The sequence below is a fragment of the Euwallacea similis genome, chromosome 29 (assembly GCF_039881205.1).
Source record: "Euwallacea similis isolate ESF13 chromosome 29, ESF131.1, whole genome shotgun sequence".
Taxonomy (NCBI): Eukaryota; Metazoa; Arthropoda; class Insecta; order Coleoptera; family Curculionidae; genus Euwallacea; species Euwallacea similis.
The window spans coordinates 1,491,386-1,503,435 of NC_089637.1; the positions used below are offsets into that span (position 1 = coordinate 1,491,386).

The 12,050-nt window shown below is 32.7% G+C and overlaps 1 protein-coding gene across 4 annotated transcripts; it reads left to right on the top strand.

Annotated features, from left to right (window-relative positions):
* Positions 1-141: 141 nt before the first annotated feature.
* On the top strand, positions 142-9,554 carry Arp8 (Actin-related protein 8). Of its 4 annotated transcripts, none has more exons than XM_066403459.1 (10): positions 142-279; positions 1,216-1,386; positions 1,883-2,066; positions 2,139-2,474; positions 3,542-3,756; positions 4,846-4,980; positions 5,339-5,492; positions 6,303-6,489; positions 7,457-7,536; positions 9,201-9,546. In XM_066403459.1, the coding sequence occupies exons 2-10, from the start codon at positions 1,225-1,227 to the stop codon at positions 9,425-9,427; spliced, it is 1,680 nt and encodes a 559-aa protein (XP_066259556.1). In that variant the 5' UTR covers positions 142-279; positions 1,216-1,224; the 3' UTR covers positions 9,428-9,546. The 4 variants fall into 4 exon arrangements, with proteins under 4 accessions (XP_066259556.1, XP_066259559.1, XP_066259557.1 ...); XM_066403460.1 differs by having other exon boundaries at positions 175-293; positions 1,218-1,386; positions 9,201-9,547; XM_066403461.1 differs by lacking the exon at positions 142-279 and adding an exon at positions 614-635 and having other exon boundaries at positions 1,218-1,386; positions 9,201-9,547.
* The last annotated feature ends 2,496 nt before the right edge of the window (positions 9,555-12,050 follow it).

Genomic DNA, 12,050 nt, shown 5'->3' on the forward strand with positions numbered 1-12,050 from the left:
TAGTCGAAATCGCCTCATAACCATATGACAAGAATCGCGCATGCGCAGTTTGTGTTTATGTTTTATGTTGTGTGGTTAGTTTTTCGACTTTCGGCTTTAAAATTTTCTTATATGTTGTTAGCTGCTGTTTTTTGTTGTTGACATCTTACCAATTCATATTATATCTTATAATCTGACCTATAGTCTTTATTTATACTCTAATGATAATGTTATTCTAGTTTCTACTTACATCTCAGTCAGTCTCAGTGAGGATCAAATCATCGCTCTCTGGTAGGAATAGGTTAAGCTATTAGGTGAGAAATTTTTCAAGAAGCATAGTTGTATCACGGATCAAATAATTTCATAAAAAACATTGGTTAATTATCAAGTCCTTCAGTATTTGATACATCCTTGATGACTTGAGTGCATCTAGCTATTGCCTGAAATATTTTTCAAATTGATAAAGCCAGAATTTATGAGAGTTTTGGGCCTGGCCCTGTATTTTTGACCAGCAATAGTGAAAATCTGAATAGGCCAGCATTATTCAGATTCCTATTGTTTTTATGATTGACATTATTTAACTTTTACTATATAAAAGGAGGTGAGGTGGGCCAATCCTTCTATGTAACTATATGTTCTTTGCTTGTATGTCAAATGTAAAGCTGGATTTATAGATTAGCACAACATATACTTGTTATAAGCATTATTTGAATATGACTATGTATTATGTGAATTTTCTTGCAATGTGTATTACTTTAAACTTGAATCATCATAAACATAACATGACTATATCTTTATTTTAAGTATTAGTGACAACAAATTATACAAGAAAAGTTAAACTATTTATGAGGTTAGGAGGTGTAAGAGGTATTACCTAAGTTGATCGGAAGATTTCTACTAACCTTGTATAATGGATAATAATCAAACCAAAAAAGAGCTTCAATCACAAGAACTGTTTTGTCTGTAAACTATACCACAAGTTTCTAAAAATAATTAAATAGAGATCAGCAGTGAGTGAAATATAATGATCAATGCTATTTTGAATGTTAATAATAATGAAATATAGCGTTGTTTGTCAATACTTCCTATAAATTTAATTCTTAATGTCAATAATTATGATTGGTAATAATTTAACCATTTAGTTACCCTTTTCAGAGGCAGACAAATTAAATTAGAAGATTACTTTTTTTGTAGAGGCATATATTTTTTGCAGCCTAATAAATCAAGTTCATTTCCAGTGCTACTATGATCCCAGGTGCTCCAGAAGTGCCTCCAGAACATGTGCAATCAAAAAATATAATAGTCATACACCCAGGATCACTGAATTTGAGAATTGGGAAAGCTTGTGATTTAAATCCTGTAACTGTTTTGCATGCTGTTGCTAGAAGAAGGAAACCTGGAGGTCAGGTAAGAAGTTCAAATACACTTTATTTAATGGTTTTAGTTTTAAATAACTTCTTACGCAGCCATGGAATATTGGGGAATATTTTTTGAGCTGAAGCTCTAATAAAGTACTCTTAATTATCTCCATCTTCTACACTATTACTCGCCTGACTTTATAGAGTGAGGTCTACACACAGGAATTGAGAGAACCTCAGTAAGTTCCTCCATCTAAAAGAACTTGTAATTTTTTCAGACATGTGCAAATTCTATTTTTGTATGCACCATTGTTGTTAAATCGCGATTATCATCAAATCCAAATTTTCTTCAGACTTTTTGGATTCTCTGTTATGTTTTGGCAGATTAATCGCATTTTTTACTCATACTTACTGAATATTCTAATATCAATTGCATTGCTTGTTTTTTTTTGACAGCATTTTTAAATTCTAAAGTTAATTATACACAGGTGACTAGAGATAGTAAAAAACTAAAGATAATAGTTTGTCAATATTTAATTTTGCAGGTATATTCAGACACATTTTTACCACTTCGGGGTGACTTAAATCAACCAAAAGATCTTGAAGAAGCCCGACTTACAATATCTCATACCTTGCAATCATGTCTTCAGTCCGATGGAAGAAGAAGATATGCAACACCTCCACAACAGATTGCTGCCTTCAATCGAAGGGTCCAACCAGAGAACACAGGTTAGTTGTTTACCTTATAGTGTTTTGACAGAATAATTTAAATTAAATTAAACTTTTCATTCTGGTATCAAGGAGACACTGGTGGGGAATGGATTAAAGTTGAAGGTGACACAGTGGTAGGAAATGACATTTTTTGGTTGAATCCTGAGGAATCATTCAATGTACATTTTCCATATAAAAGAGGGGACTTTAACATACATTCTGGACCTGGTGGTTCCATGACAGCAGTTCTTGCTGATCTAGAAACTATATGGAGTTACGTCATCGAAACACAACTACAAATAAATATTCAAGATTTAAAAAATTTCAAAGCTGTCCTTATTATTCCTGATGTATATAATAGAACATATTTAAGGGAGTTGACTTATCTTCTACTGAATTCAATGAGGTTTGGTAGTTGTTTTTTAGGTGAGTTTTGACTTTTAAATTGGATAGTGTTATATTTATGTTATGCGATTACTATCATAAAGCTCGCTGGTAACAGCTGAAATATGACTTGAATTACGTATACAGTGTATCCTATATAATTCAACTCAACATTTTAGTGATGCTATAATATAGATAGGCACTTTATATTTCCATATTGTAATTTAGTAATTTAATTGTAATAGACAGCAAATTTCATTTATGATAAAAAAAAATATACAGTTGGTATGTTCAAATGTCAAGAATCAAGCACGACACAATGTTCAAACGTTGTGTAGTGCTTGGTTCTTTATGACATTCTGAGGATTGGGTCTTGGGGCGTCGCTCTTTATGTAATGAGAAATAAAGTTCCTTAAAATTCTTTCAATATATTAAGATGTTTTAACGCTGATTGGCGTCTTCATCAATATATTGCAACATTGCAATAAAAACAAATAATGCGCATTGTAAAGTCGTAAAGTAAAACTTACGTAACGTTCCAACTCAATAAATAAAAAGTCTGGATACCTACTACTGATGCAGTTATCTTTTTCTTCTGTTGATTCAATGAATTGTTTAATTTATTTAAATGAATCAAAAAATCCTAAATTGATGAAACACAATTTAGACAATTTTGACAAAAGTTGATAATTAGAGGTTTCCATATTTTTGGGACACACTGTATACGGATGTATTCATTAAAAATGCATGCTGGGCTTTCCGTTATTATACATCAAAATTTTGAATATCAGTATTACATATGACTCATGAAAACCAACCGTTGGTTACAGAACAAATGGCAGACGTGACACAATTTCATTGATTGAAATTCTCATTTTGATAGTTGTGGCATTTTTAAACGACCGAACGTCGAACATAAGACAAGATGATAAAAGACATTTTTAAAAATTCTTATAGTTCCATTAAGTTATGGTACTGTTGTACTGATATTTAAAATTTAAAATTTGTACGTGTAATAGTAAATGAGATTGAAATATAAAGATAGAATTTTTGTCACCCAGTCGAGAGATGAATGCTATAGTGTTACGTTAAATTATCGGTAATTTTAGTTCAGGATCATGTGACAGCTACATTTGGCTCTGGTTTAAGCTACGCTTGCGTAGTTGATGTAGGCGATCAGAAAACTTCAGTGTCCTGTGTTGAGGATGGGATATGTCATCCAAATACTCGCGTGCGTTTGGAGTATGGAGGCGGTGATATTTCACAAATATTTTATTGGTTACTTCAAAAATGTGCATTCCCATATAAAGAATGCGATGATCAGGTAAGAGGTTATTTTCCCCTAAATAGCCTTTGAAACTGAAAGCATATCGAGTAACTCTATTATACAGTGGGACATTTAATAAAGCTTTCTCACCAGTTTTTTACCCTTGCAATATAAAACGCTAAAAATTGATATGATTTAGTGCTATCGTTAAAAAAATGTTAAACTGGTAGAACTTTCACCGATTTTGAAATTTAATAACTGTCACATTTTATCGGTCTATTATTTTGCTACAAAAATGTATTGTATACCTTAGTCTAGTCGCTATTTCTGATAGATTACGGAAAAAATTGTCGTTCAAGTACCTAATACATGAAATTTTAAATAACATCATAGATATAATTAACTGCCTTATGGAGTTGAAACTGATTAATTTTGTTTATAAAGTTTATAGAGTTCATAATATATCATCAGAGATATCGATTAGAGTAAGGTATACCTTTTTTGGAGTAAAATAATATAAGACTGAAACTTTGTAATCGAATGGTTAAATTTGAAAGTTCTATGTTTTTAAAAGCTTCATTTTGACTAAACCTGTAACATGAAGACTAAATTAATGAATTTTTAATTACTAAACATTTCTTCCTACAAGTTATTTCTATCAACAAAATTTTATTATGGGGTTTTAAAGACCCGCAAGATACCATTCTCATTAACGTTATTTGATAACTTTGACGCACAAAAGTTTACGTTAGTTTACTACCACTACCACTAAACAACGATAGCTAACGGCTGCTAAACTGCGATACCATTAACGTGAAATGAAAAAGTAATTAGTTTGGATTAATACAAAAAAAATGGAAAAGACCGGCTTCTAATGGTTCAATATTCAGACATTTTGATCGCTTTGTTGACATTAGTTAACAAACATTGTTTTTTAATTTGTCAAACAGCGACTATGTTAACGTAGAGGTTAATCGTAACCTGAAAGAAAAGCGCAATTTGATGAAAACCCTTTATTATCCCAAACGAAATATTTTTGAACTTTGAAGCCTCGTATACGTGTACGCAAGAGACATATGATTTTTTTCATATGAAGTACAAACATTATTTTGTTATTTACGAAATTACCTTTTTGTTTTTTTTTAGAATAAGCTTGACTCAATACTTCTCCGAAAGCTGAAAGAGGAATTCTGCCATGTTAATTTAGACATTTGTGGATCTCAAGAAAAATCTTTTACATTAAAGCAACCGGAAAAACCTATATGTCAGTACACCATTCAGGTTAGTTAATTATTAAATGTATCAGACAGTATTTTGTTGGGTATCCTGCGTATTAATGAGTAGATGTTACTTCATTAGAGTCTCCCTAGTTCTTAGGTATCTCTAATTACAAATTTCGCTGTGGCATGTTAATTTTAACCTCGCCTAATAAGGGATGAAAATCTTAGTGGCAATATGAGATTTGATTAGTTTTGAGCGACAATCATTGTTAAATATGACATTTATTTCTTTTATTATTTTGTAAAACTCTTATCAAGACCGAATATTTGGCTAAAATTCTAATTTTCTCGGAATCAGGCGTCCGATTACACCGGGGCTGCTGTTATTTTTAAGTAATGGGTACGTATTATCTTTTTAGGTAGGTGACGAATGCATTATAGCTCCCCTTAGCCTTTTTAATCCCGAACTCTTTGCAATTACGGGACCAAAGCAGATACATACACAGAAAATATCAACTGGAGATCCAGAAGATCCACATGATGAAATTTATCTCCGAGATATTAGAAGAAAAGGTAAGGTCTAGGAAATACCCATTGAACGTGATTTCACAGATTTTTTTTATCTCTGTTAAGCTGTGCAATCAAACGGACGTCAATTGAGATATAACGGGTTACGTCACGTTCAATCCTTATTTCCTATAATGTTATTCAAAAAATGTTAAATTGTTGAAAACAAAAACGTTGGGGATTTTCATCAGCTTTCAAAATCTTTTATTTAAATTATAGGCAAACTTCCATCAAATTAGTTGAATTTATTGAACTGATATGTGAGTGAAATTGGTTGCATGGAGGCAGTTCCTTTATAAAATACCAATTATGGAACAGATTTACTCAAATATTGGCGGTTTAAAGAGAAGTGTTTGAATTTTCAAAACGATACCAATAAAATAAATATAAACATCGAGAACAATGACTGTTTGTGGAACTCTGAACAAAAGCTTCTGTCTGGATTTTACAAATATCTAAAATCAAAATCAAATAGGAATGTGAGTTTTCGGACGTCGAATATCGAATGCATAAAACTTTGGTTTAAAGGGGCCAGACCAATAATGTTCCAAAGTCGAAAAATGTTTTTTTTTCGGTCTTAAAAATCCTTGGGACGCCACGGCGTCCTATATGTTTCTAAAACTTAGTTTCGCTCTCAAAACTTCTATTTTTACGAGAGCTGTGCCCACTAATAGGCGAAACAACTTTCTTCATAGGATTGGTAGAGAAGTCGCTAAATGCTATTGACTCAGCCGCGGAAAAAAGTTCTAATTTATATTATGCCTTGTATAGGTAGAGACAATTACTCCTAGTATTTAAATTATTCTTAACTTCAAGGAATTAAAGAGGAATCATCAGCCAGCGAACTAAATGAATCATATCTTGAAAGTCAGCAGGCTGGAACTGAAGAAGATATCGTAGTGGATGCAATGGATCCAATTATTGTACAGTCCGTTAAGGAATTTATTATTAATCCAGGGCAAATATTGGGTTTGGATCAAGCTGTCCTGCAAAGTATTGATAGGTAAGAATTTAATTTTGTATAGTTCTGCTAATGCATATTCAAACAACTTTACCTTTATAAATATTTATGCAGAATAGCCTCATTGATTTCCAAATAACGTAACAAATTGGAAAAGTGATGCATTAAATAATTGAAAATGCTATTTCTACCATAGTTTAGGTCAGTTATGAATCAGACAATTTACATGAGAAGACTATAAACACTATGTGCGTTCCTAGACTCCTCTGCAATAAGGCGAAAACGGCACCAATATAAAAAAAACGCAAGAAACAAAAAAAAATCCAAATTGAATAGTCCAACTTCTAAAAATACGCAGTCAGTGTTATCAATTTTTAGAAGTTTTATAAACCTTTTACACTACACTATAATAAGTGAAATTGTACTGTAAATATTCAAACTGTTGTCCGTCATTTTCAATGCGTAAACTATATCGTTTTTCAACGCTGATTTATCAAATTATCTTCTTTTAAGAGGGATTGAGATAGGTTTCGGATGCAATATCAGAGTAACTCTTACTCTGAATTAAACATTTCCATATATAATTTTTGTCTTAGTTTTTCTTTATAATAATTAAAATTATTTTTTAAAGAAATAGATGCTTAACTCAAACTCAGCTACCCCTAACAGTTTTAGAGATATTTCATAATTTTTTAAAGTGAAAATTGAAAAAAAATTTTTGAAAAAATGTGAAATTAAAGTGAAATAGCTTAAATTGTTCCACAGATATTTGGTAATTTCAGTATTTTCAAATATATGTAGATTGCATGGATGAGTAATTAGCCTCATCAAATTTTTCCAAGGAAAAAAATGGTGAACGTAGAACTATTCTTACCGTCCGGAGTTATGCATAAAAATTTGCTACATTTAAACATAATAAATATATGTAAACAAAATATACAAATGTATTATTTTTATTGAATAAAAATATAATGTAATTATATTAAATTTTTGAATTTTCTTAATTTAGATGCCCAAACGAGGATTTGAAGCGGAAAATGTATGGCTGTGTTTTGGTTGTTGGCGGAGGAATGAAGTTTTCGGGAATTGGTAAGTATTTTTGTTATTTGAATTTTAACCACTCTAGTAAATAGAATCAAAAATACAAGTGAATAGGGTTGAACATTTTTAATTTGAAACTGTAATCACGAAAAATTGAAAATTAGAACAAAAAAGCGTTCCTGCAATGACTTCATTACGGTTACAGAAGTCTGCTGTTCGTTTTTTATTGCTTTGCAATGTATTGTCAATTTATTTTCCTTAAATTTCATCGCTTGTTATATAATTCATTTCTACAGGGTGTTCCTGAAACACTTGTATGTATGTCATGTGTTTACAGCTTGGCACAGTGCGCTAGCTGTGTAGATATAATATACCAAGAATTTGTTGAAAACCTGCGAAAAATAAAGTGCAATCAGAATAAGATGTTTCTTTTAAGTATTATTTTGTCACGTCCTTTCAGGACTACGAGTGCTATTTCTTCCGGAAGCAATTGTTGTGATATTTTCCTGCCCCACAACAATTAATATTTGGATCGACTAAAATTGCTTCTTCATTTTTACCTTTTTGTAAGCGCGTTTTCAACTAAAACAGGAAATATCAGGATACCATCAATCCTTACGCAGCACTAACATTGGTCTGTACATTCCTGGTGACATTTTATGATGAGCGGTTAGTTGGCAAAAGCATGCCCCCTTTTTTCCCAACTCATCACATTATCTCATAATCGAGAGCGAGATTTCATATTTCCGACTGCGCAAATGCTCGCTTGGACTAGTCTAGCAACTCGTTCAGTAACTAGTTCAAGTTCAAGAACTAACTTAAACCTAAGGTCAATGGAGAGTCTCTCTTCAGCGTACTACTTGGTATATGCCGGCGAGTATTTGATCAGTCAAAAATGAAAAATTATTTTCGAAACCCAAATAATACAGGTGATGTGTCAGGAGAAGGGGGTACCAGAAACGTATAGACGGAATTACATGGACTCTTTCTGTGCAAATGCTTGCTGAGGTGTATAAAGTGGTCGCATTTGGAAAGGGATTTGAGCGTTTGATTTACTCTATTTTTCTTCAGTACCACCTCCTAGTATCGCCAATAGCTAATCCTTGTAGTAGTTTTGAGGTGTTCATTAAAACATGACCATCTATCTACTGTCCGCTAGCTGTATTACAAAAGGGTTTATATTCGGAAAATATAGAGAGTAAATAGCGTGAACAGAAAATTTTACTATAATAGGAGGAATACTTTCGGGTACTAAATCTCCTAGTGACGTACTAGTACAAGTTACTTGTTTTGTAATTTACATTGGATTAGTAGCGATTTTTCAAGTTACTTTTGTAGGCAAAGTTTGAGTATTGAACTAGTGGAATTGCTTTGCCTGAAGATTTTCATTTAATTACAGACGTTTTAGATTGTGTGTTCGTCAGGGATCGTATACATTCATAATAAAATTGAAAGTGGCACTTCACTGTTTTTTGTTAAATAAAGGTATTATTTGAAAACTAGATTTCTTTCCAAGAAATCTGTTTTTTTTACTACAATATAATAATTACTTTTCTGATTTTAAAGATGAGAATAGTGGTCCTAAAAACGGGGAGGGTTGCGAAAGCAATTCACTAACAGTTTATTAGAAGATTTAAGATTAAAAAACATATTTTCAATAGTTATTTTTGTAGTTTGAAACCGATAAATATGATATGGAGGATATGTTTCAGGCACATGGCTTCAAAACAGAATATCACTTCAAATTCCATATCTGTATCGTGCCGAACAATTGGACATTATCACCAATCCCAGGGATATGGATCCTTCAATGGTAGCTTGGAAGGGAGCCTGCATCATGTCTTGTCTAGAAACTGCTCAGGAATTATGGATTGAGGCAATTGAATGGGAGAAGTACGGTGTAAGGGTGTTAAGAGAACGTGCTCCTTTCACGTGGTAGAACTGTAGCAACTGACATTGCTATGTTGTAACTTGATTGCTTTATCGCTCAATAAAGCAACTTCTGGTTAAATGCTTCCGTGTTGTCGTTTATTTTTCAATTTTATTTGCATGACAAATAGCGTACTCCGATATTTTCCAATTGATAGTAAACGTTAACAAATAAACAATCAAATTTATAAAAATTCCCTTTAAGTTTGTTTGAGTATAATGTGCTGATGAAAGATAATAGTTTTTTTATTCCTATGCTAATAAATTACAAAATGTGTGTGTAAAGTTAATCCTTGTGTGTGTAACGAAGCTTCAAACCACGCATTAATAGTATTACCGCATAGTGTTCAACTGGGACACGCCAATAGATTAGAATGACTATGAAAAACACGTGACGATGAGTGCGTTATTAGTATTGTTTCAGGATTGTGGAATAAAATAAAACAAACGTTATTTCTGAAGATTGGTGTAATTATTAAAACGTTAATAAGTTTATCTTCAAATAGCTCATACGTTCTTATCTTCTTAATATTATCCAACTGGGTACAAAGCGCGAAAGCAAGGCATACGACTTTTTTCCATAATACAACAGTTTTCCTTTGTGTTTAGGCCAGGGTCTCTTAGAGTCTGCCTAACAGTAGTGACTATCTCCATAGATACCCACGGAGTAATCCACTTATGCTGGTTGGGTTTTTCGAAGGACCAGACGGTCTACCGTCATTTAGAGGAAGTAGGTTTTATGGGTTTTCCGGTTCACAAAAAACACTGTTGCACAATTAATCATTTAATACACTACTATCTTGTATAAATTCACAATCGCGGATACAGTCGAAGGCACCGTGTACGCGAGATCTGAGGACTAGGTTGAGAATACGCGAAATTGCTAGAGCTGTTTGCTTTAGTGTACGCGTATAGAGTTTGGAGTCATTGAGCAGCGACCAATAGACCCTGAGTTCTGAGAGTAACTACTAAGTAGTGAGAGAGAGATAGAGAGATTGAGATACTTTTTTTTAATCGGGAGTCCAATTGCACTCTTAGAGGTCTTTTTTCGTACTACTGATCTCGCCCTGGAGGAGTCTGCCAACTTCCCCACTTCTTAGGGCTGCAAGAACTGGTGGGAGAGATGCTACTTTTTTAACCTATTCTGAATTATATCAATGCCGCCACCCTCTAATTTGGGTGCCGCATCGTGCAATATTTACGCCGGGGAATTCCTGTTGGTTTATTGGAGGTCGGTGTGGTTCCAATTCTGGGCTACAACCCCGAGCCGCAAAGAACCAGATGGGCGGAACGCATAGCTCCCATCTTAATTCGGCACGTAACGGTGGCTCGAGGATGTCTATTTTATTGGGGCGCAACAACGATTGGAAGCCCAACGGTTTTCAACCGTTTTATGTTGGGAATTTCCAACACTTTGAGTGTTAGTTTACGTTAAATTAAACGAAAATTTACCGATAATGAAAACTATATTTAAGTTTGGTAAATAGATCAAAATGACATTTTTCATCACAGAATCAAACAGCTACAATATATCCTAAGTTGGTTTAACATATACTAGGATGTTGGTTACCCTAAAAACTACAGAATCGGTTTAATGGAGAAAATTTTATGAGAAACTCACATGTGGTTTAAAAATTGCTTTTGGAAAAAATTTAGTTTTTGAAATGTTTATAATAGTATATTCTATACGAAGGTGAAAAAAGTTTCCTTGTACGTACTGTAAAACCAAAATTTATAATTTTAAATTTTGTTTAAAAATAAATGACTAATTCTTTCCAATTAATTAAATTCTACTAAATAGAAATAAATACTAAATATAGTAGAATATAGAATATAGAATATAGTAAAAAATACAAAAAAAATAGAAATAATAACATAAATAAAATTGAATTAAAAAAATAAAATGAAATCAATAATTTTTGAATAATTATTAACAAAAATTAAGGGGGCTTTTGGGTAATTGCACTGACTGATTTTCCTGTGCATTGTGAAGTGATTGACTGATCAGTCAATTGAAAATTTCAAGTTTCTTAAAACAGTGGTAGCTTTACTACTGCCAACTTGGGAAATACATACTGCATACATCAACGCGAGTGGGAATTGTAGCTGGTTGGGCTAATGATCACTTATGCATTGTTTTGGCTAAAGGAATAGTTGTAAAGTAAATTGGGAACATTTTCTTTTTCCAATAAATTTCAAATCGAGTTATCACCGGGACAGAAAAACCACCAAATGAAACAACACGGAAGTCTCCACTGACACTGATATTTTTATTCTCCAGGGACAGTCCCGTTTCGGCGCAGGTTACAAAATGAATCCCGAGGTTTTAGAGGGTAGGTGTTTTAGTGAATCCCACACTATCCAGCTGTCAGAAAACCAGCCTAGATGTCTTTTGAAGATTTTCCTCACGAAAAAATGTAATAAAAAAAGATAAAGGACCAAAATTTATAGGAACTTGTCATGTATATTCAACAACATGGTCATTGGTCTTAGATTTTGGATTTTAATTTACATATTCATATAATAGTGTGGTGCGCAAAGGATTGCCATACCACACACATACGGATTTGGCGTTCGTTGAACTTCAAACATTTACACAATACACATCACACACTTGGATTTGACGCTTGTTA